Source organism: Dendrobates tinctorius, unplaced genomic scaffold, assembly GCF_039654945.1.
Source record: "Dendrobates tinctorius isolate UK_male_01 unplaced genomic scaffold, ASM3965494v1 ptg000086l, whole genome shotgun sequence".
Lineage (NCBI taxonomy): Eukaryota > Metazoa > Chordata > Amphibia > Anura > Dendrobatidae > Dendrobates > Dendrobates tinctorius.
The window spans coordinates 43819828-43845865 of record NW_027361754.1 but is presented as its reverse complement, the minus strand read 5'-3'; the positions used below and the strand labels follow the sequence as shown (position 1 = coordinate 43845865).

At 47.3% G+C, this 26038-nt stretch overlaps 1 protein-coding gene across 13 annotated transcripts in view; it reads left to right on the top strand.

Annotated features, from left to right (window-relative positions):
* The window catches only part of AGRN (agrin), a 719629-nt gene that overhangs the window by 679334 nt on the left and 14257 nt on the right, over positions 1–26038 (top strand). For 9 of the 13 annotated variants that reach the window (XM_073585333.1, XM_073585332.1, XM_073585329.1 and 6 more), the window contains 2 exons: positions 20658–20745; positions 22652–22675. In XM_073585333.1, coding sequence (XP_073441434.1) covers positions 20658–20745; positions 22652–22675 — 112 coding nt within the window. The remainder of the gene's footprint in view (positions 1–20657; positions 20746–22651; positions 22676–26038) is intronic. The other 4 variants (XM_073585334.1, XM_073585337.1, XM_073585338.1 and 1 more) reach the window with 1 other exon arrangement.

The following is a 26038-nucleotide window of genomic DNA, read 5'->3' as shown; positions in this document are numbered from 1 at the left end:
CACACACAGCTCCCGGTTTATAAATATAAACTCATATTAATAATACTCAGCCGTCCATGACACAGCAGCTGTGAGCAGCTCCAACTTGGAAATGGGATAGGAATTACAGCAATTAATAAGGGTGTCGGGCATTTAGAAGAGCAGGTATGCCTGAAATCCAACTTGACATGATCCTGACATGGTCATGCTGTACTCGCTCTTGATGGGGCACTAAACTTAGAGTCTATCTGGTCCAAAATGGATATGCAGTCATAAAGGAAAGAAGCGTTATGTTCTTCTTCTATGGGATTATTGAGGGAGATGTCCTGAAAGATGTCTGCCATACCTTATTATACCTTACATAAAGGCCCCATATACATTAGATAACTAGGCTGATCTTATACATGGGGGCCTTCCAACTGTCCCTGGGCAGATTATGTCAAGGGACATAAGGATTAGGTGGTTGGAATTCAATTGCCCGATCCTTTTGTTCGGTGGGAAGATAATTCTGGTAGCTTCTCCCTTCTACAGAACAAGAGCCAAGAATTCCTGTATATGGCGGAATATGGGGAATCTGTTTTCTTATCAGAGGAAGGATTAGTATGAATGGTAACACCTCTTCACACAGCTGATAACAGGATCCACGAATAACAATAGGCGATGTCACAGCTACCTCCTCCTGTAAAATGACTGATATCATCTCTACAGGTGCTTCTCACAAAATTAGAATATCATCAAAAAGTTAATTTATTTCAATTCTTCAATACAAAAAGTGAAACTCATATATTATATACACTACTGTTCAAAAGTTTGGGGTCACCCAGACAATTTTGTGTTTTCCATGAAAACTCTTACTTTTATTAATCAAATGAGTTGCCAAATGAATTTAAAATCTAGTCCAGACATTGACAAGGTCCGAAAAAAAGATTTTTATTTGAAATAATAATTTTCTCCTTCAAACTTTGCTTTCGTCAAAGAATGGTCCCTTTGCAGCAATTACAGCATTGCAGACCTTTGGCATTCTAGCAGTTAATTTGCTGAGGTAATCTGGAGAAATTTCACCCTATGCATCCAGAAGCCCCTCCCACAAGTTGGTTTGGCTTGATGGGCACTTTTTGCATTCTATACAGTCAAGCTGCTCCCACAACAGCTCAATGGGATTGAGATCTGGTGACTGCGCTGGCCACGCCATTACAGATCGAATACCAGCTGCCTGCCTCTTCCCTAAATAGTTCTTGCATAATTTGGAGGTGTGCTTTGGGTCATTGTCCTGTTGTAGGATGAAATTGGATCCAATCAAGCGCTGTCCACAGGGTATGGCATGGCGTTGCAAAATGGAGTGATAACCTTCCTTATTCAAAATCCCTTTTACCTTGTAAAAATCTCCCACTTTACCAGCACCAAAGCAGCCCCAGACCATCACATTACCTCCACCATGCTTGACAGATGGCATCAGGCACACTCTTCCAGCATCTTTAGGCTATGTGCACACGTTGCAGATTCAGCTGCAGGTTTTTCCGCGCGGATCCACAGGTAAAACCGCAGGTAAAGTGACCTGCGGTTTTCCTGCGGTTTAGCTTGTGGTTTTGCCCTGCAGTTTCACACCTCTACTATGTTAAAGGTGTGAAACCGCTGCGGAAACCGCCCAAACAATTGACATGCTGCGGTTTGTAAACCGCAGCAAAACCGCACGGAAAAAAACGCACCGTCAGCACAGCGTTTTTGAAAACCCATAGGGTTTCATTGTACTGTACTTGGTCTGCGGAACTGCTGCGTTTCCGCAGTGCCAAAACCGCAGCGGAAACGCAGCAGAATCCGCACCGTGTGCACATAGCCTTACAGTTGTTCTGCATCTCACAAATGTTCTTCTGTGTGATCCAAATACCTCAGACTTGGATTCGTCTGTCCATAACACTTTTTTCCAATCTTCCTCTGTCCAATGTCTGTATTCTTTTGCCCTTATTAATCTTTTCATTTTATTAGCCAGTCTCAGATATGGCTTTTTCTTTGCCACTCTGCCCTGAAGGCCAGCATCGCAGAGTCGCCTCTTCACTGTAGAAGTTAACACTGGCGTTTTCCCGTCTCCCATGACGACACACATGAGAGAGGGGATCTGCCCAGTCAGGACAGGAACCCTACTGAAGATAAAAGGGCGGTACCTCTCCCTCGCTTCAGTTGGGTTTCCTGTCCTGACAGGGACCCGTGCTGAAGACAGCAGGTCACACTTACCTGCCCCTCTCCCGTGCCGGCGTAGAAGATCAGGCTGGGCTCCTGAGCGCTGGGCGTCGGGATGGAGGAAGCGCCGTCCGCGGGTCCTCCGGGGCTCAGCGTCCGAGCGGGCGCAGGAACAGCACGGCGGGGGTCCGGGGGCTCTGCCGTGCCGCCCTCTCCCCCTCTGCCGGTGATTCCCTACTCTGGAGCAGCTCAGGAGCATTGAGGGAGCGGCCGCTTCCGGGTCGTGCTCCTCTGACGTCACGCGCAGGGCACGCTGGGGAAGGGGCGTGCCCGCGTGACATCGGAGGCGGCGCCGACAATTCAAGATGGCGGCGCCCATGGTGAAGAACGAAGATCGGTGGAGAGAGATCCCGGCGGTATGGCAGGGGGGAGGGGCTGTGGGGGTAACCGGAGGAGGCGGAGAGTGCAGTGGATCCCCCTTACATAAGGGGGATGACCACAGAAGACGCACTCATGCCCAAGGCTTCAGAATGGAAGTGGGGCAAGACGAGCAGCGTCAGCAGCGTCAGCAGCAGCGACAGCAGCAGCGTCAGCAGCAAGACCTCTCGCCAGATGCCAGGCCGAGCCACCAACATACCAGGAGCAGTCGCTCAAGTGGTGGGAGCGGCAGTCATAAGCGCAATCGGCATGACTCTGGGACGTCCAGGAGAAACGTCACGAGTGCATCTGAGGAGCCTCCGAGATCGGTACCCCTGATTGACAGCGGTGGTGAGTGATCTACGTGAATGTCGCCCTTATGGTAATGGGGTTCCATTTTCTCTGTTTGATCACTAGGGGGCGAGGAAGGCCAGCAGCAAAACAAAAAATAGAGAATGCGCCCTATGTAAAAACCCGCTGGCAGATCAGTGGCAGAAAGATCTCTGCGCTGACTGTATTAACAGGACTATACAGGAGGAGACCCCTGATTTGGTGACTAGTCTGAAGGAGTTAATACATCAGGAGGTGAAAGGTTCCCTAAAGGCAGCCCTTAAAAAGAAAAGAAACCGTAGAAGGAGCTCCGATTCAGAGGCCTCGCCAAAGCAGAAGGGGCGGGATAGATCTTTGTCCCCCTCCACCTCCTCTTCCTCTACGCAGTCCTCAGAATCCTCCTCGGACAGCGATATAGGCGGCCGTCCATGTTTCCCAACGGAGGACATAGAAAAACTGGTCAAGGCCATTAGAGCTACAATGGGCCTTAAAGAAGAAAAAACTCCCAAATCATTAGAGGATGTAATGTTTGGAGGACTGGAGGAAAAGCGAAAGCGTACCTTCCCTGTAAATGATAAAATAAAAGCGCTAATTGACAGGGAATGGAAAAAGACAGAGCGGTCAGGGGGCTTACCTTCCACATCAAAGAGGAGGTACCCCTTTGACCAGAAGGACTCAGAAACCTGGGAAAAAGTCCCAAAAATTGATGGGGCTGTAGCCAGATCCTCAAAAAGGTATCCCTACCATTAGAAGATTCTGGCGTGTTGAAAGACCCGCTTGATAAGAAAGCAGATGGGTTTCTGAAGCACATCTGGGAAGCTTCAGCAGGGGGATTGAAGCCAGCAATAGCCGGTACCTGTACCGCTCGTGCCCTCATGGTCTGGCTGCAACAAATAGAGGACCAGATCAAGGATAGAGTTCCTAGAGACGAAATTCTAGCTAATCTAACATTGGTGCACGGAGCAGCGGCTTTCCTGGCCGATTCCTCTGCAGACTCCGCAAGATTGACAGCTAGAGCAGCAAGCCTGTCAAATGCGGCAAGACGAGCCCTGTGGCTTAAAGGGTGTCCCGGAGATTTACCCTCTAAGCACAAGTTATGTTCCATTCCATGCGATGGCCAATTCCTCTTCGGGAAAAAACTAGAAGAGATTTTGGAGCATGCGGGGGATAGGAAGAAAAGCTTTCCCCGATTTCCGGGAGAACCTAAGAAGCAGCCCTTTCGGAGGAGGAGATTTAACAGGGGTCGTCCCCCGGGAGATAGAAAAAGCTGGGACTTTAAAGAAAAAAGAGGATCGGGCTATATGTTTAAAGGGCCCTCCACTTCCTCCAAAAAATCTCCCCAATGACATTGGGCCGGAGATAGGGGGAAGGCTTTCTCTCTTCCTTTCCGCCTGGGCAAATATCTCCCCCAGTACATGGGTCCTAAATATAATCAAGGACGGCTTAAAAATAAAATAACACCCAGAAGGAAAGCCCAAGAGCAACAGCTGGCCCTGGAGATGGAAGTCTTGGGACTAGTGAAAAAACAAGTCCTACAGGAAGTCCCAGCGCAAGAAGAAGTAAGGGGGTTCTACTCCCCCCTCTTCTTAATACAAAAACCAGACGGCTCTTGGAGAACCATTGTCAACCTGAGGAGACTCAATCAGTGGATAGACAATTGCTCCTTCAAAATGGAGTCAATCAACACGGCCACAAAGATCCTGTTCCAGCATTGCCTCATGGCAGTGATAGACTTAAAAGATGCCTACTATCACATCCCAATCCATCGGGAGTATCAGAGATATTTGAGAGTAGCGCTCTATATCCAGGGGCAGGTGAGACACTACCAATACGCAGCCCTTCCGTTTGGCCTGTCTACAGCCCCCAGGGTATTCACCAAAGTGATGGCCGAAGTAATGTCTTTTCTGCGATCCAGGGACATAGTGATCGTCCCATACTTAGACGACTTTCTGGTAATAGGGAGGTCGGAATCCCACTGCACACTTCAAGTGAAGGAAGTAATAGCAACTCTAGTAGGACTAGGATGGATAGTAAACATCCCCAAGTCAAGGATAACCCCAGTAAAAGAGCAATCCTTCCTAGGGTTGATATTGGACTCCGAGCAACAACGCTGCCTCCTACCAGAGAGGAAAGTGACCAAGATAAGAGTCCTAGCTCGCACAGCAATACAAAGGCCAAATATGACACTGAGGAACGCAATGTCCCTTTTAGGCTCACTGACATCATGTATACCCGCAGTAACATGGGCGCAGTACCACTTAAGGCAACTACAGTGGGAAGTCCTGTCAGCGCAGAAACAATTAAAAGGGCATTTAGAAGGCAAACTATGTCTCTCAGTGGCTGTAAGAGATTCCCTGCTCTGGTGGACTGTAGAAAAGAATCTAACAGCTGGTGTCCCGTGGCAAAAACCAGTCGAGGACATCATTACGACAGACGCGAGTGCCACAGGGTGGGAAGCACACCTGAGATCCCATACAATACAGGGGACCTGGTCCTCACTAGAAAGCGATCAGAATTCAAATGTAAAAGAACTATGGGCAGTGGAAAAAGCCGTGAAACATTTCCTTCCCTTACTTCAGGGCCGCCACACCCGGGTCATGACGGACAATCAGGCAGTAGTAGCCTACATCAATCATCAGGGGGGAACGAGATCTCGGGGCCTCATGCAAATATCAGATCTACTCTTCCAGCTAGCAGAACAACATCTGTTATCCATCACAGCATTGCACATAAAGGGGGCAGAAAATATACAAGCAGACTTCCTGAGTCGCAGGCATCTAAGACAAGGGGAATGGTCCCTAAACTCCCGAGTCTTCCAACAAATAGTTCAGGCCTGGGGCAGACCAGAAATAGACCTGTTCGCTACCGCACACAACCGGAAGGACAGGAAGTTCTGCTCGCTAAATCCAAGGGAAAACCCCTTCGCAGTAGATGCCCTACAAATACCCTGGAAGTTCATCCTGGCCTATGCATTTCCCCCGATAACAATGATCCCAGTAGTAGTCAGGAAAATCAGGGAGGATCGGGCAAGAATAATTCTTATAGCTCCTTTTTGGCCGAGAAGGCCTTGGTTCTCCCTTCTGAGGCTCATGTCAGTGACAGATCCATGGATACTACCAGAGATTCCAGACCTGCTTTCCCAGGGACCAGTGGTCCACTCTCAGGTGAAGGGCTTCCATCTAGCAGCCTGGAATTTGAGAGGGCGCTACTGAGTCGCCAGGGATTCTCTCCAGGGTTAGTCTCCACCCTGTTGAAAAGTAGGAAACCAATAACATCCCAAATCTACGGTAGAACGTGGAAAAAGTTCCTAGACTTCCTGGGGGAACCTTTAGGGGATGTAGCTCCAGTGGGACCTATCCTAGAGTTCTTACAGTCGGGGCTGCAACTGGGGTTAGCCACTAACACACTCAAAGTTCAAGTCTCAGCTTTGGGGGCCCTATATAACTGCAATTTAGCAGCCAATAGGTGGGTGTCCCGGTTCATTAAGTCCTGTGGCAGGTCAAGGCCGGTCATTATCCCAAAGATACCACCCTGGGACCTGAACCTAGTTTTGGAGGCTTTAACCAAAGATCCCTTCGAACCACTACTAGAGCTGTCACCAAAGCTACTTACACTTAAAACGGTCTTACTGGTAGCCTTAACGTCAGCCCGAAGAGTCAGCGACCTACAAGCTCTGTCTATATATCCTCCTTATACACAGATCTTGGATGACCGAGTGGTTCTAAGACCAGACCCGGCCTATCTCCCCAAGGTAGTCCAAAAGTTTCATAGGACTCAGGAGATCTCCTTGCCGTCGTTCTGTAACAATCCCAGAAACCCGGGGGAGCAAAAGTTCCATACATTAGATGTAAGAAGAGCCATAATACAATATATGTCAATAACTAGTCAGTGGAGGAAAGATCAGTCCCTTTTTGTAGCCTTTCAGGGTAGTAGAAAGGGGCACGGGGTAGCTAAAAGTACCATTGCCAGATGGATCAGGGAGGCCATTATGTTATCCTACTCCGCAAGTGGCGCTCCGGTTCCAGAAGGCATCAAGGCTCACTCCACCAGACCCGTGGCTACCTCCTGGGCAGAGAAGGCTGAGGTATCGATTGAGCAAATTTGTAAAGCCGCTACTTGGTCCTCACCTTCCACCTTTTTTAAACACTACCAACTTGATCTGTCTTCCTCTACTGACCTAACCTTTGGTAGAAGGGTGCTGCAAGCGGTGGTCCCTCCCTAAGGTGTCTTATTCTACAAAAGTCTCTCATGTGTGCCGTCATGGGAGACGGGAAAACACCAAGGTTACTTACCGGTAGCCGGTTTTTCCGGAGCCCATGACGGCACCTGTATATTCCCCCCCTTTTTCACTCCTTTGGTGTGCACTTTAGTTTGGGTGTTTTTTAGTTAGATATAATGTGGTGATAGTTTTACCATGTGTACTAACCCGGGGGGCCTCTCATGCTCTGTAAACCAACTGAAGCGAGGGAGAGGTACCGCCCTTTTATCTTCAGTAGGGTTCCTGTCCTGACTGGGCGGATCCCCTCTCTCATGTGTGCCGTCATGGGCTCCGGAAAAACCGGCTACTGGTAAGTAACCTTGGTGTTTTGCGTGTACTATTTAATGAAGCTGCCAGTTGAGGACCTGTGAGACATCGAGTTCTCAAACTACAGACTCTAATGTACTGGTCTTGTTGCTCAGTTGTGCAGTGGGGCCTCCCGCTTCTCTTTCCTCTCTGGTTAGAGCCTGTTTGTGCTCTCTTCTGAAGGGAGTAGTACACACCACTGTAGGAAATCTTCCGTTTCTTGGCAATTTCTCTCATGGAATAGCCTTCATTTCTAAGAACAAGAATAGACTATCGAGTTTCACATGAAAGTTCTTTTTTTCTGGCCATTTTGAGAGTTTATTGGAACCAACAAATGTAATGCTCCAGATTATCAACTAGCTCAAAGGAGGGTCAGGTTCATAGCTTCTCTAATCAGCCAAACTGTTTTCAGCTGTGCTAATATACTTGCACAATGGTTTTCAAGGGTATTCTAACCGTCTATGAGCCTTCTTACAAAATTAGCAAACACAAAGTACCATAAGAACACTGGAGTGGTGGTTGTTGGAAATGGGCCTCTAAACACCTATGAAGATATTGCATTACACACCAGATGTTTGCAGCTAGAATAGTCATTTACCACATTAACAATGTATAGAATGGTTTTCTGAATTATTTAGTGTTAGCTTCATTGGAAAAAAAAACTGCTTTTCTTTCAAAAATATGGAAATTTCTAAGTGACCCTAAACTTTTGAACTGTAGTGTAGAGTCATTACAAACAGAGTGATCTGTTTCAAGTGTTTATTTCTGTTAATGTTGATGATTATGGCTTACAGCCAATGAAAACCCAAAAGTCATTATTTCAGTAAATTAGAATACTTTATAACACCAGTTTGTAAGAAGATTTTAAAATCTGAAATGTTGGTCTACAGAAATGTATGTTCAGTAAATGCACTCAATACTTGGTCAGGGCTTCTTTTGCATCAATTACTACATCAATGCAGCGTGACATGGAGGCGATCAGCCTGTGGCACTGCTGAGGTGTTACGGAAGCCCAGGTTGCTTTGATAGCAGCCTTCAGCTTGTCTGCATTGTTGGGTCTTGTGTCTCTCATCTTCCTCTTGACAATATCCATTAGATTTTCGATGGGGTTTAGGTCAGGTGAATTTGCTGGCCAATCAAGCACAGTGATATTGTTGAGTTTAAACCAGGTATTGGTACATTTGGCAGTGTAGACAGGTGCCAAGTCCTGCTGCAGAATGAAATTTCCATCTCCATAAAGCTTGTCGGCAGAGGGAAGCATGAAGTGCTCTAAAATTTCCTGGTAGACGGTTGCGCTGACTTTGGTCTTGATAAAACACAATGGACCTACACCAGCAGATGACATGGCTCCCCAAACCATCACTGATTGTGGAAACTTCACACTAGACCTCAAGCAGCTTGGATTGTGGCCTCTCCACTCTTCCTCCAGATTCTGGGACCTTGATTTCCAAATGAAATGCAAAATTTACTTTCATCTGAAAACCACACCTTAGACCACTGAGCAACAGTCCAGTTCTTTTTCTCCTTGGCCCAGGTACGACGCTTCTGGCATTGTCTATTGGTCATGAGGGGCTTGACCCAAGGAATGTGACACTTGTAGCCCATGTCCTGGATACGTCTGTGTGTGGTGGCTCTTGAAGCAATGATTCCTGCAGCATTCCACTCCTTGTGAATCACCCCCAAATTTTTGAATGGCCTTTTCTTAAGAATCCTTTCAAGGCTGAGGTTATTCCGGTTGCCTGTGCACCTTTTTCTACCACAGTTTTTCCTTCCACTCAACTTTCCATTAATATGCTTGGATACAGCACTCTGTGAACAGCCAGCTTCTTTAGCAATGAACTTTTGTGGCTTACCCTCCTTGTGGAGTTTGTCAGTGACTGTCTTCTGGACATCTGTCAAGTCAGCAGTCTTCCCCATGATTGTGGAGCCTACTGAAACAGACTAAGGGACCTTTAGATGCTTAGGAAGTCTTTGCAGGTGTTTTTTTGTTAATTATTCTAATTTACCGAGATAATGATTTTTGGGTTTTCAGCATTAACAGAAATAAACATTTGAAATAGATCACTTTGTTTGTAATGACCCTATAAAATGAGTTTCACTTTTTGTATTAAATCTGAACTAAATTAACTTTTTGATGATATTTAATTTTGTGAGAAGCACCTGTATAAACAGATAACACAAGATCCACCATTCACAATCGGTAATGTCACAGCTCACCTCCTCCCCCTCCTGTACAATGATTGATATTACCTATATATAAGCAAATAACACAGGATCCACCAATCACAATAGGTGATGTAACAGCTAACCTCCCTCCCTCCTGTACAATGATTGATATCACCTCTATATACAGTAAATAACACATGATCCACCAATCACGATAGTGTCACAGCTTTCCCTGCTCCCTCTCCCTTCACAATGAATTTTGCACATGCTCATTAGATACTTCCATACAAAAGATAGGATCAGGATCTGACCATTGTGGCTAATGTACATGCATGTGTTAATTTCCTGAAACAACAAGAAATTAGTCTAAAAAAAACTTCAGATTTCAAGATTTTTAATACAAACTGTGCTATGTAAAAAAAAAATTGGCAACATTTTTTACAAATTACATTTAACATATGAAAATCTTACTTAACAGGTGATTTTCTGATAATGGCTTCCCTTTAGAAACTTACGTAAATAAGGTGGTCATACACCTTAGGCCTCTTTCACACTTCAGTTTTTTGCATCAGTCAAAATCCGCCAAAAGGACGGATGGCGGATCCGTTTTAGTAGTGATGACAACGGATGCCACCTGTCCGTTTTTTTGACGGATTCGACAAATGAAGAATTTTAAAGGAATCGCAGCCTGGAAAAGGAGAGAGATGGAGAGAGAGAGAGAGAATGAGAGAGAATCTTTTTTTTGTCCGGCACCCAGAAAGAATTTCGGGTTAAATGAGTATCTGGAGGATCCGCCAGAGAAAAAAACGTTGCAAGCTCCGTTTTGAAATCTTTGAGGATGGTGACGGACAGCAACTTTTGGCGGATCCTCAAAAAAAACGGATGCAACGGACAGCAATCCGTCACAATCCGCCATTAATGGAAGTCAATGGGGAAAAAAACGGATCCTCAAAAGAAAATTGAGGATCCGTTTTTTTCAAAACCTGGCGGATTGTGACTGATTGTAAAAAACTGAAGTGTGAAAGAGGCCTTAGACTACTTTCACATTAGCATTTTTTAGCACTGCGCTTCGTGCGCAATAGAAACGCATGCAAAAAACGCATCATGCATTTTGCATGCGTTTGCTTTTTTTAGGTGCATGCGTTTCTAGCCTTGTTAACTCTTAAAACGCATGCGATTATAAACGCAGGCGTGCGCATGTCAATGTGCACGCATGCGTTCCCATAGACTGTAATGTGTTATTTTGACGCATTCCGTGCGCATGCGTTTTTTTGACACAGGTTGGACGGACCAAAAATGCAACAGGTTGCGTCTGGCACGCCTAGGCGCACATTGCAAAAAATGCATGCGCACGAAAACGCATACAAATGTGTGCAAATGCTAGACCATGCGCCCCATCTTAAACATAGGGGTGCATGGCGCATGGCCGCGCACGATGTGCTGCGCTAAAAAACGCTAATGTGAAACCAGCCTTAGATTACTCACCTGGCAGTGGCAAAACAAAGGGATTCTTATCTCCTCCAAATCACCTGTCAGGAGAAAGTTGGAAGGTTTCCATAGCCATTATATGGTTGGGTGATCTCGCTAAAATCACTGGTTTCAGACTACTTTTATCTATTGTGTTTGGAGGCCTACACATCTCAAGAATACTTTTATCTGTTGTGCTTGGGGGCCTACGCGTCTCAATGTGATAATAAAGCAAGTGGGGGTCTGACATTTTTGGGTCCTATTATTATGGGTGTAACCAGCACTTTCTACAGAGAAAATGTAGCATAATATATCATTCATATGTATGGCCAGATGTGTAATGCCAGATGGTGCACTAGGGCTGAAGCAGCTCTATGTTCTGGCTCACAGAGCTCCCATTTTATAATGTCCACATGCCTTTATAGGACATATGGATGTGATTACTTTATCCTTAATATTAGCTTTGCTTTTTTTCTGCTGGTACGTTAGACCTTGCGTTTTAGTAGTCCAGAACTTTTACCAATTTCTGCACATGAAGTAGATTTCCGTCCGTAATACATATCGCCACTCAAAGATCTTAATTATACTTGAGTAAATTGCTTGGCTCTCATAATAGAGAACTACGCTGTCAGTTTGCCGTTTCTTTTCACAAAGATGAAACGTGTGTTCGGCTCCGATATCACGCGGTGAATGGCTTGTGTGGGCCGGGGTAGAATCGAGCGATTGACATGATGACGTTTTCCTGTTATATTTGCAGTCTGTGAATAGCGGAGCAGGACGCCTTTTATTAGACTCCGCTCCTATTTGGGTCATGCTTTTGTGATGCAGAACAGATCAAAGTTAGCATATAAAATGTGGAATAAACAGATTTTTTCTTGTCAAATGTTCTATGTAAAGGATTGTGTGGAAAGAAAAATTTTTTTTATTTCATTTATAAATGGAGAGTTTGCCTAGAAAATAAACCGGTACTTAAATAGATTAATATTAAGCAGAGTGAGGAATATAATGCAGATAGCTGGAAACATCTTATTTATAGTAAATGGACCGAAGTACTAGGATACTACGCTTTACTCCTACACGAGCTTTTCTGACGTCCCGTTCTGCTTCCATAGACATTGATATGGAGCTGGTCCCCCTGTTTCAGATAGAACGGCTCCTACTCTTATGGGAAGGTTTTCTAAAGATTTTGGAGGAGTCTGTGGGAATTTTTGCCCTTTCATCTAGAAGAGCATTTGTCAGGTCAGACCCTGACAAATGCTCTCTATTCTAGTTCATCCCAAATGTGTTGTATGGGGTTGAGATCCGATCGGTCATTTTTTTTCCCACCAACTCCCCCAACCATGCCTGTATGGACCTTGTGACTCAGAACAATCAAGGGCCTTCCCCAAATTGTTCTTACAAAGCTATTCATCTTGTGCTGAAGTATTAATATCTCCCTGCACTACAAGTAATAGCCCCTGAAACACAACCCCATAGTGTCATCCTTCCTCCATCAAACTTTCCAGTTGATTCAATGCAGGTAACGTTCTCTTGGACTTTGCCAAACCCAGACTTATGTTCTATGAAGTGACAGATCACATTTCCACTGCTCCATAGTCTAGTGGTGGTGCCTTTATACCACTCCATCCGATGCTTAGCATTGTGCTTGGTGATGTATGGCTACATATAGCTGTGCTGCTCGGCCTTGAAGATTTCAGCGGGGGCGCACTGTTTGTGCTCATGTTACAAAAGAGGAGGTCTGGACTCTGCAATTATGGAGTCAGCAGAGTGTTGGTGACTTTTCGGCCCTCTACTCATCACTCGGCCTCCTGCTCTGTAATAATGTGCTATTCGCAGGTACGCAGGATGCAGTGACGAGGCGGAGACGGAGAAAGCTTAAATTCAACTTTTATATATGGGTTATTTGAGTAACTGGCAAGCTGACAGTAATTGTCCTCGCAGGGATTCAAACAATAATACACACAGGTAACACGATATTAACTACCCGGTCGGGGCCGGTAACTATATGGCTGCGGTATGGCCGACTATGAGTCCAGGAACTATAATTAGCTAACGACGAAGTGTCACTTATCCTTGTATGATGTCCTGCAGAGTGGTTGTCCGGGAGGTGTCCGTTTGGCGTCTCAGCCGCTGGGCCCAGACGACGAGGGGTTGACGTAAGCTTCTGGCGTTCCTACGCCCAAGTGGAGCGGGGGCACAACAGGCCCCAGGAGAGTCCCTAAGCGTTGGGCCCCCTGGTGGAGGCGAAATGGTGGCGGCTGCGGGTGGCAGCGGGTAGGCCGCAGTCGTGGTCTGGAGTCGGGCAGCGGCGTCCGCGGATGGCTGCGGGCAGGCCGCAGCCGCGGAACGAAGTGAGGCGGTGGCAGCGAGCAGACTGCAGCCACAGGCGGGAGTCAGGCAGCAGCAGCCGTGGGTGGCAGTGGGCAGGCCGCAGCAGGTGGGAGTCGGGCAGCAGCAGCTGCGAGTGGCAGCAGGTAGGCCGCAGCTGCAGTCAGTGTTGGGGCAACGGCGGTCACGGGTGTCGGTGTCTGGAGTGCGACCGCGGTCATCCAGTCGGCGTCCCCCTGCTGTGCTGTTCGATGCTGTCCTCTCCCTGATACCGGCGAGTCCCCGTCCAATCTCCCTGGTAGCTGCTGACTCTTTCCGGCTCTCCGGTGCCACCTAGGCTTCCTGCTCTTTCTCTCCCGCTCTGTCGAGTGCCACCTGCTGGCGTTTTGCGTTCCTTTTATATCCGCTCCGCCCCCTCTCATTCTAGAACTGTCTCTGGTCCGTCCTTTAATTATGTCCCCCGGAAACAGTTCTCTTAGGAACCTTGGTGACAGCCCTCTTGGTTTCGGCCCGGTTACACAGCAGGTTACTCCCCCCTACACTCTCCCATCCTGTGTGCTCGCCAGTCCTCAGGCGAGGACTTGGGGGGCTTGTATTTGTCTTTTGATATTGAAGTCTTTTCTGCCACATGAACTGATCCTACTCATAGCGTTCTGGGGGTTTTCCGGCTGTAGACCGCTCGGAGCCTCGCGGTGCGACTGTGGTGTAGTCTTCTGTGGTGGTGGAAGATGGTTGGGTGACCAGGGTCATCGGGATATTGTCTTAGAAGTGTCCGCTTGCACTATCGGAAGGTCCTCCTCGTCGTCATCGTTCCCTATAAGGGGCAGAGGCTCTGGGGCCTGAGGAGAGGCCTCGGGCTGCTCGGGGTCTGAATATACAGGGTCGCAGCATATTGCGATGTACTGTTCGGGTGGGGTGATACCCCTCTCTTTTAGATTGTATCTCATACACCGGCCCTTCTGGACTTATTCGTCACGGTACTCAGTAGGGATTTTCTTCCCAGCGGTGCCCCAATTTGTTTTGGGGGCGCTGGTCTCGTACGAGTACGCAAACCCCTGTCTGGAATTCGGCGGGTTGGGACGGGGTCTTCCCTGGATGTTCCAGGTCCTGAAGTTTTGTTTGGACTATTCGTTGCAGGGTTTGCAGACGATACCGGTGATTTTGGACCCACGAGGAGACTCCTGCCCATGGTTGCTCCTCCTCTGGGTCCAACTCCACCTCGGTGATTCCCTTGTCTTCTCGGTCGAAGAGTAGCGAATACGGGGTGTAGCCGGTGACTCGGTGTACCCGGTTGTTATATACCCAGACCAGTTCGGGGATGTATTCGGGCCAACAGGTCTTTCGGTCGTCTTCCAGGGTAAGTAACATTTGAATTAAGGTCCAGTTAAACCGCTCGCAGGCCCCGTTCCCCTGCGGATGATATGGTGTGGTTCGGGATTTGTCAATGCCGTATAGACGATGTAGTTCTTCCATTACTTTCCCCAGGAAGCAGGCACCTTGGTCTGAATGAATTCGTTGGGGGCAGCCGTATACCTTAAGTTCCTACAGATGTGTAGGTGGACGATTCTGCTGTTTGATCTTGGGTTAGGGTCACCACGGCAAATTTGGTAAAATGGTCCACCATGACCAGAGAGTGCTTGTACCCCTGGTGAGCCGAACCGATGGTTAAATAGTCTATCATCAGTAGTTCAAGGGGTGCTGTTGTTATTATGGTTTGTACAGGAGCCCATTGCTCAGGTGGTTTAGTTAGCTCACACAGGTGGCATGAACGGCAAACTCCTTCCACTTCGGCTTGTAATCTGGGAAGGTAGGCCATCTGTTGTAGCCACTGAAAAGTCTTTTGTTCCCCAAAATGAGCCCCTTTTTTGTGAGCCTCACGAGCAAGTTCAGTGAGCTGGGCTCCCCGCACCACTATCTGCCATGCTACGGTTGGTTCTGTGCATAGCACTGTCTTTCAGTACAATAATCCACCTTTGATTATCAGTTTCTCCCACTGACGTAGCATTAGCAAAGTGTCTCTAGACAGCGACTTTCTTTGGGCATCGTTGGGCAGCTGTCTTGTGGCTACCCATCGACGTAGAGGACAGATTTCTCCATCTTCTTGCTGCTGTTCGATCCATTCATCCCGGGACTGTTCTAAGATGCCCCTAGTGGGTTCCGTATGCGACTGTTCTGATGTCACCGCCGTGATTTCGGCGCGGCCTAGGGAAAACGGCGTTTCTTCTCCTTCTAGCTCTTCATCTCGACTCCGCCCAGGAGTGGTGCATCGAATTCGGAAGAGGGCATCGGCGTGTACATTCTCCGCTCCCTGTTTGTAAATGATTTTGTATTTGAACTTGGCCATCTGAGCCACCCACCATTGCTCCATGGCCCCCAGTTTGGCATTTTCGAAGTGGTCAGTGGGTTGTTGTCAGTTAGTGCCAATACCTCAGAGCCTGCCAGGTACTCCAGGAACTGCTCCGTCATGGCCCACACTACCGCAAAAAGCTCAAGCTTAAAGGAGCTGTAATTGTCAGGATTGCGTTCGGAGTCGTGAAGTGATCGGCTACCGTAGGCGATCACCTTCTTCCGGCTGTCCTGCACTTGGGACAACAGAGCTCCCAGCCCGTGCAGGCTCCAGTCGGTGGGCAGGATGAACGGTTGCGAGAAATCCACGTAGGCCAACACTGGGGCTTCCGAGAGTGCGGTCTTGAGGTCTCTGAAAGCTTCTCCCTGTGGTTCATGCCATTGGACCTTCAAGCTATTGGCTCCGGCAGGGGTCCCCTTCAGCAGGACTTGCAGGGCTTGGTCCCGGTCGGCGAAGTTTTTTACAAAGCAACGGTAATAAGCGGCCAGTCCCAGAAAGGCCCGCACATCTTTTACCATCTCAGGAGTAGGCCACTCCTATATTACAGCAACCTTCTCCATAGACGGTCTCACGCCCTCGGCGGAAACTATATGTTCCAGGTATTTGATTTGCGTGCAGAACAGGTGGCATTTCTGGGGTTTTACATTCAACCCGTACTTTTGCAGCCGACCGAGCACCTGCCCCAGACTTTGCCAGTGATCCTCAAATGTGGCGGTGTAGATGATGATGTCATCCAGGTATATCAAGGTGGCCTCGAAGTTGAAGTCACCCAGACACGGCTCCATCAATCGCTGGAAGGTCCCGGCAGACGTTGGCTAGTTCGAACGGCATACGATTAAATTTGAACAGTCCCATAGGTAAGATGAAGGTACTCTTGGCACGATCTTCTTCCGACATTGGCACCTGCCAGTGTCCGCTGGCCAGGTCCAGGGTAGAAAAGTGCGTCGCCTTTCCCAGGGCCGACAGGGACTCCTCTATACAGGGAAGCGGGTATGAGTCTTTGATGGTACAGGCGTTCAATTTTCGATAATCCACACAGAACCGCAGCATGCCATCTTTCTTGTGCACCAACATGATGGGGGCCGCCCAGGGGCTCTGGCTTTCCCTGATAACCCCTTTGCGCAGCATCTGACCCAGTAGTGTTTTTACCCCTTGGAATAGTTGCGGGGGAATCTGCCGGTAGCACTCTCTGATGGGGGCCGTTCCTTCGGTGGGAATGATGTGCGTGATTGCCGTGGTGCACCCGAAGTCGTCTTCGTGGCTGGAGAATACCTCTCGGTACCGGCCCATGAGTGCTTCTACCTGGTGTATTTGGGTCGGTGCTAGGCCGGAGTGTTCTGCTTGTATTTTCTCCAAGATTGCTCGCCCTTTCTGCTCAGGCGGGGACCCTGCGGTCTGTATGGAACGTACAGTTACAGCCCATGGATCCCCTGCATTCACCTTTAACTGTAACACCGAGGTCGGGAGCACTTCCTCCAGGGGTTTCACCAGTTTGGCCATTTCGGCGCGGGGGTCTTAGGACGACATCTCGATCTTCCAGGTTGACACAGCGTATGAGGGCTGTCCCCTTCCTCACGGTGGCCAGGGTGCGGGCCACTAGGATTCTGGGGGGTAGGTGCTCTGAGAAGCACGGCTCCACCTGTACCTATATGCCCTCCAGAGATGCATGGGCCTGGACGGGCAGAGCAACCACCGTCTGTCCTGGTGGTATCACGAGCTTAGGAGCCACATGCGCGATCACTCTTCCCAGAACCTCCCCCTTCTGGCAGGCCTCTTGGACCCGCACCTCCCTCACCAGCTGTTGGAAGACTTGCCCTTGGGGGGTGCAGGGGCTCCATTGTTTTAGAGACTCCTGGGCTGGTTCGCTAAGGAGCAGGCTGACAAACTCCCTCAATATATTCATGCCCAGGGTAACAGTGTGTCTATCGCTCGCGTCTCCCTGGGTCAGGACCACACCTCGCCAGCCAAGTTGTTTGCCGCACATCGAAATTTGCATCCAGGCTGCTCCGACGACAGGGACTGGTAGCTGGTTGGCGGCCAGTAGTTTTATCACGGACCCCCACTGGGGCCTTATGGCTTCGGGAAAGTGCTGCCAGAAATAAGTCTCTGGCATGGTTGTAATTTGTGACCCCATGTCCACCAGGCAGCACACCGCACGTCCTTCGAACTCTGCCCATATCAGCGGACACTTTGCTATTAGATCGTCGGGACTTCCACCACCCTGTGTTGTTGGTTCCGGCTCCGAGCGGCGTCCCCCCAGCTCAGAGCCCTTTAGTTTAATGGCCGCCGGGGTGGGTATTTCCCATGCCGAGGGTACTCTCAGGCGAAGTGCCCCAGTTCGCCACAATCAAATCAAACCAGAGGCCACGGGGGCCAGCTGACCCGGGAATTACGAGGGCTCCAGGGTGCCGCGTCTGGCCCTGGCCGGCTACTCGTAGTGTCAGCCCTTCTCTTCACCTCGACCAATTCGCCCCTAATGCTCTTCAGCTCCTGTCACATTTCTTCCACCCATTGGGGCTCACCAATGGCGTTCATGGAGGTTTCAGTGCTCCGGACCTTTCCAATGGGGACTGTCACCCCCTGTTCTCGCTCTCGGGTGCGTGCCTCACTCCCTACCTTTTTAGAAGGCCCTACGTGGGTTCACCCGTACCAGTTCTCGCAATGGTTGCTTGGTCAGGGGGTCTCGCAGCCCGGTCACTAAGAGGTCGCATAGGGTTATGTCAAAGGGTCCTACGCCTACCCCATCCTTTCGCTCAATGGCCGTGTATAACTCCTGTAGGACATTCATGTATTGGGTGACCGTCTCCCCTTCCCCTTGCATATGGCTGAATAGCCGGGTTCTCAGGTTTCCCACGTCACTCAGGTTCCCATGAGTCTCCTCCAAGATCTGTAATACCCTGACAAAGGTGTTTCGTTGTCCCGGAGGCCTTAACATCACGGACCTGGGCCTCCCTGGTCAACGCCATTAAGGCCACCTTGGCCTCCAGGTCAGGGGTCATCGGATGCATCCTAAATAGCCCTTGCATCGGCTCCGTCCAGCTCCACATAGCTCCTCCCTTGCCCCGCAGCATCCCCGATTGTGCTCGGAGACGGAGAAAGCTTAAATTAAACTTTTATATATGGGTTATTTGAGTAACTGGCAAGCTGACAATAGTTGTCCTTGCAGGGATTCAAACAACAATACACACAGGTAACACAATATTAACTACCCGGTCGGGGCCGGTAACAATATGGCCGCGATTTGGCCGACTATGAGTCTAGGAACTATAGTTAGCTAACGACGAAGTGTCACTTATCCTTCTCTGATGTCCTGCAGAGTGGTTGTCCGTGAGGTGTCCGTTCAGGGTCTCAGCCGCTGGGCCCAGCCGACGAGGAGTTGACGTAAGCTTCTGGCGTTTCTACGCCCAGGTGGAGCGGGGGCACAACAGGCCCCAAGAGAGTCCCTCAGCGTTGGGCCCCCTGGCAGAGGCGAGATGGTGGCGCCCGTGGGCCTGAACGTATAGGCCACAGCCACGGACCGGAACGGGGCAGTGGCCACCGTGGGGTGCAGCGTCCAGGCCGCACCCGCAGGCTGGAGTCGGGCAGCGGCGGCCGCGGATGGCAGCAGACAGGCCGCAGGCTGGAGTCGGGCAGTGGCAGCCACAAGTGGCAGCGAGCAGGCCACAGCCGCAGGCTGAAGTCGGGCAGTGGTGGCTGCGGGAGGCGGCGGGAAGGCCGCAGAACGGAGTGAGGCAGTAGCGGCCGCAGGTGGCAGTGGGCAGACTGCAGCCGCAGGAGGGACTCGGGCCGCTGGTGGCAGCGGGCAGGCCGCAGTCGCAGGCTGGAGTCGGGCAGCGGCGACCGCAAGTGGCAGCGGGTAGGCCGGGGCCGCGGCGGTCACGGGTGTCGGTGTCTGGAATGCGACCACGGTAACCCGGTCGGCGTCCCCCTGCTGTGTTGCTTGATGCTGTCCTCTCCCTAATACCGGCGAGTCCCCGTCCAATCTCCCTGGTGGCTGCTGACTCTTTCCGGCTCTCTGGCGCCACCTAGGCTTCCTGCTCTTTCTCTCCTGCTCTGTCGAGTGCCCCCTGCTGTCGTTCTGCGTTCCTTTTATATCCGCTCCGCCCCCACTCCTTCTAGAACTGTCTCTGGTCTGTCCTCTAATTATGTCCCCCGGAAACAGTTCTCTTAGTAACCTTGGTGACAGCCCTCTTGGTTCCGGCGCAGTTACACAGCGGAAACTCTCCCCCCTACACTATTATGGGGTCTACATCTCAAGGCTGAGTTGCTGCGGTTTCTTCAATTTCTCAGTAATATTACTCATGGGTGATGGGGAAGATTCAGGAGGAAGAAATATCATGAATGGAATTGTTACCCTGGTGGCTGCTAACAGGGAGCTCATTAATACCAGTCATTCCTTCACTTGATCTATAAGATCCAGCCCCTCGCCCCCCGCTGCATAAGTTATGCACTGGGGGGGCAGTATGGCTGGGTGTTATGGACTGGGGGCAGTAGAGGTGGATGACAGACAAAGGGTGCAATGGAAACTAAAGCTTGTTGGTCTGTCCTAAATAGTATGAACGCCAAAGTAAGGGCAGGCGATAATATTTCTATACATTAAATGGTTATTTAGTAATATTTATTGCTTAGATAAAACACTCACGTGTATGTAATTCTTAAATTTTGATCTGCAAATTCAATACCAGTCACAGCAACAGTGAAATGTATGGCGCAGTGCCGGAGCACGATTGGCGGGGATGCCTTGAGTCACCTACCAGTTAAATATTGATAACCTAAGGATGGAGAGTCAATATTACAATCCCAGAAACCCCTTTACATATTGTACATTTATTCCACTGTTACATATATCTGTTATAAATTATTGGGTGTCCTTTTTTTCAACAGTTACCATTGAAAAGGCAGCAGGAGACTCTGAAGCTGTGTCCTTTGATGGCAAGACTTACCTGGAATATCACAATGCAGTGACCAAAAGGTACATCTCTCCCTGGGGTTGCCATAGACATGGAAGTACTATTAGTCAATACTTTGATTTTTCCATTAACATGGATGTTATTTTAAGAAAAATGTTGGATTCTTGATTTCTTCACTGCCAGCCTTTACTTTGGTTATTCCCAGGGCCCATACCCATAGAATCATCCCACAAAAATTGATATTTCTGGCCATTAGAAAATGGTTTGTAGCTCTTGTAGACTTGCATCATATTTTAGATTAGTTACTATGAAGCCAAACAAGCAAAACGCAACTGATATAAGCAGTTTTAGATCTGACTAGTCACAAATAACTTAGATCCTGGCCTAGAGGAACATATCAGATATTATGTAGGGTAGGTTTTGTTAGAGTACAAACCATTCCAACTTTCAAGTTTCTCAGATTTAGTTTTCTGGCTGTGAGAACAGAAAAAATACAAAGGCATGTGATTCCCAACAATCTCCAGGGAATTGCGGGAGTGTTTACCGTATATATTTTATACCCTTTATGAATATAGGCGTTTTGTACATAACTTTAGGAGGGTTTATACTTGATGGCAAATAGAATTCATAGCTGCATTATAAGACTTTAGATCTGTTCCAGTAATAAATTTTACATGGTGGTACGGAGTGAATTGAGATAACAATGTCATATAGACCTCACCGTGGAAATCTTTTTGTATTATTTTTACATCCCATACTTGTCTAGAACCACTTTGTGATCATTTGCTGCGCACTGCAACATATGCCACACAGTATGTCCTGCCTCCTGGACTGGACCATTAAAGGGAATATATCTGTATATTACTTTTCGTATTTTTATTTTTTAATGATTTTTTTTTTCTTTAAATGACCATTAAGTAATTTTTATGCTCTAAATATCCAAGTCATGGTGTCCACTAACTGCAGCACTTTAATGGCACGTCCATAAAGGCACAAACACAGATAATCCAATGCATTTTACAGTACCAGCATCAAGAATGAAGATTTTAAATAATCTCATACACACTTTACAGAAAAAAAAATGCAGCGCAAATTGCCGATGCTGCAGATTTGAATTAGCAGCATGCCAATTTATGCCGTAGATAACGTGTTGGATTTTACCTTTGAAAAATATGTAGTTTCTGTTTCTCCAATAGCGTTGTACCAAGAAGTAAAGGAGTTGTCCAGGCTTGGGACTCAAGTCTGCAGTCATTCTATGTGACTGCAGACTTGTGAATTCTCACAGTGCGCACACTGGCCATTGTCGGGATTCTCCGGCGCTGGCGAGCGTGTGACCGTAAGTATGCGATTTGCATACATGCAATCACATGCTAACTAGACATGTGAAGCTTTGTTCAATACAAGTGAGTTGAGCGAGACTGGACACGTATAGATAGAATGTGGCAGGAAGTATACAAATCGCATACTTGCAGTCACATGTCCCCTTCTGCTCCTGGCATGAATAATCCTGACAGAGTGCAATGTGAGGATCAACAAGTCTGCAGTCACATAGAGTGACTGCAGACTTGAGCTCCAAACCTGGACAACCCTTTTAACATGCATGCATGCAGCCAACATAGAAATGGAAAGGGGATAATACATGTTCTTAGATGTTTCATTAAAAAGGAATTTGTGCTCTTTGATCAGATACCAATGGCATGTGCAAAAACCCCCCATAAATAAATAATATATTTATATATAAAATAAATAATGGATATTCAGTCTCTCCTGGCTTCTGGAGATAAGGGAGAGACTTTTTTTATGTTGGATACTCTTCAGCAGCTACATGCAGTAATATAACTGAAGCGATACTAGAACTGTACTTGATTACTAAGTGATGGTATTCCCTTTAATGTGCAAGTAGATGTCAGTCTATTTCACACGTCTGTCTTCTGTCTTATGTGTCCATGTTGTTTCCTTGTTTTCAAGCCACCTGACTAATGAGATACCTGAGTAAGTAAAATGTCCACACCTGCCCGATCCATGCTTCACTGAAGGTGTTTTTCAACATTTTGCCTGTTCCATCTCTGTGAGCTTGATCACTGCCTGCACATGTCTCTGCAGATGTGAGAATACATCTCTCATTCATTCCCCGTTGCTGTTATCAAATCCATTGTTGGCCACTATTGTTATCAATGTTCATGAAAATGAAGCCCAAATATAGACCGCCCCGTATCCCCAAATCTTTGTTATCTCCCTGTTACATTCAACGCATCCATCGATTCTTCCGCTCCTGTGAATCACTGTCATCATCTTAAGTGTAATGCGTCACCTAGTAAACGGGACAATGCAACCCGTTATCATAGACAAGCAGTCCAGTGGCGTAATAATGGAGATTATCTTGTGTCCTTGTCTTTCTATAGTGTAGTCTGTGTATCTTGTCTTTGGAAACTTTTCGAATAGCTGTAAAAGGGTCCTCAATGCTTAAAAGCGAATATTGCTTCTATTCAGACAATACTATATGAATCGATGACCATCCTTTGATGTGCCGGATGACGGGTGCTGCAATCACAGCAGATTGTTGAGTAGGAGTCACAAAATGTCTTGGCAGAAGGTTTATGGTAGTGAGCCGCAAACTAACAACTTACTGTAGTAGTGATGGTTTGATAGGTTCGGCACCCGTGGCCATCATTGATAATATGCACTGAATGCCCTTTGTGCTCTTGGCTAGGTTTGGCCAAAATTGATTACCTTAAGTCTAAACCCTGGAGACATCCTAGTTTAGTAGCACAGTTTTAATCTATACTATAGTAAGGTCCACGACATTCACATGGCAAAGCCGCATGCGCACCCCCTGTAAAAGTGGCACTTGGAGCCCCTTTAATTTTGTATTATGGATGGGTGAGCACTCCATATGCCACCTATGGTAGCTCTATAAAGCTCCATAATCTCCTCTGCCTTTGGTGCTTCTAGGGAAGAACACTCCATGTGCTGGAGCAGGTCAGAATGAAAGAGGAAAAAGATGTATGCATTTGGATAAAAATGTGTATGGTGCTCATCCTTACTGCAAACTGATTTTCATATTGATCCACATGAGGGCATAGTCAGATGGCCATATCAATCGGAGCGAAATCAGAACGCAGTGTACGGACTGGCCGGCGGCTCTTCCGACCAGAGCCTGCCTGCTTCATATATTTTTATGCAGTTGTCACGTTTGGATTGGGAGAGATGCCGGCCAGTCCGTCCGTGCACTGTGTTCCGATCTCGCTCCGATTTATATGGCTGTCGAACCATGCCCTTACCTGGCTATGTGTTCTAATCAAGGTTCAAGCTGATCACCAACAGTAAGGGCTCATTCACACATCAGTAATTTTTCTCATAGGAAAAAAAAAATTGGTCTGACTTTCAGAATTTGATCAGTTTTTCTCAAATAAAAAGAAAAACTGCTGGAAGTTTCTTGGGGTGCTTTCACATTATGTTCTGTATCCCCGCCGTGGCATACGTATGGAATCCCCTGCAAAAACGGGGTCCGGACGTATACACCGATGGGGGCCATAGACTGTAATGGTGCCGACAAAGCAAACGTGCGCTCTGAGGTGCATTATACGCCTACTTGAGGCGGACACTCAGACGTAATAGATGTACCAGTAAGCATACACTCCTGAAAATGATGCATGTCAGTGCACGTTTCCTATCTCGGCACCATTACAGTCTATGGCCCTGTCGACGCATACATCCAAATTGTGTTTTGTGGGGGGTTCGGATGTACGCCCTGACTGAGCCACTGAACGGGTGTGAAGATAACCTTAGGGCCCTAATTCTTCAGGACGGTAGATAACTTATACAGGACAAAGGGAAATCAGAATGAGCCCTAAAGACATGGGTACCTTTTGAAGACAATTTATTTTTTAACTTCCATTTATTTTGTGATAAAAATCATTTTTTTGCAATTGGGTTTCATTAAAAAAAAATGTTGCGCCTTTTTCCTTTCATAGGCTCTGCGCTTCCCTACACATTGCTAGCTGAATGATTTAAGTCAAAATCTGTCCGTGAGCTCTTTCTAATGGGCAGATTGTAACTGTATTTGTCTTTTTCTGAACTTCTCAGTTCAGCTGAACTTCAATATAGACATAAATCAGTTGAAAGGTAAAAGGTGAAAAAAGGTTACAAACTCCCCACTAGTATGAGCGCACTGACGGATTCTAATATATCTCATTCTGCAGCTGAAGGGAGACACTATGGCTGTAAAAGGTTCAGAATTTGTAATGAAACAAATGAAAAATATTTTTAGCCCAAAATACAAGTAAAAAAAAGCCTATAAAAGGTGTCTATATCGTTTAAAGGAGTTGTCCCACGAGCAATGTACATTTTTAATCAATAGATCTTGGAATAATAAGTTCCACAATTGGATGTATTTAAAAAAAAAATGTTACTATGCTAAGATAATCTTATAAATGTTCCATTGCTGTGAACTGTGTAATGGCTGTGTCTCACTGTGCAGAGCTGCTCCAGTTCACGGTCAGCACCTACCACAGCTCCTGGGCAGGGGAAGAAGCAAAAAACTACACAGACATTACAACAGGGGATCGCAAATAATTCTTCCAGCTAAAACATTTTTTTAAACCAGGAGGTGAAATGCTTTATCTCACAAAAATAATCATCTGTGATCCCATGCTGTAATGTCTTTATACTCTTTTGCTTCCTCCCCTGCCCAGGAGCTGTGGTATATCAGACCATGTTCCTGTACAGTCATACACAGCCTTTACACAGTACACAGCAGGGGCACATTTTTAAGATTATCTCAGCACAGGAACATTTTATTTAAACACATCCAAATATGGAAATTATTATTATTCCAAGATCTACTGATTAAAATCAACTTTGTTCGTGGTAAACCCCCTTAAAATTATGAAATCATCCAAAATTTATTCACACCACTAAATTAATTTTCAATACCAGCCACCAAAAAACAATCAGATCCCTAAAGTTAATCAGACCTCAGAGCAGACAAGCAAAAACTTAGCACCGATACACACAGAGGGATTTTCTGCGGTGCAATGCTTTGCTCGTGCTTCTACAATGCCAGTCATGAATGAGGATTATGACGACACGTCTATAGCCCTTATCAGTAACATTTTTTAATGCCTTTTGAGATTTATCAACTGCAGAGATCACATAATGCAGGAGATGATGGACTGATGAATCCAGCCATTAACCTCCATAAATGAGAGGCAAGTCAAATGTAACAAGCAAGATTAGCGAGTCTTCTAGTGCCTCCAGCTCAAAATGAAGGCAAAATCCATTTTTCTTCCACCCAATGGAGTCATTTTGACACATATCCCCTATAGTGCTCCTTTTTCTACAAAGTAATAAAAT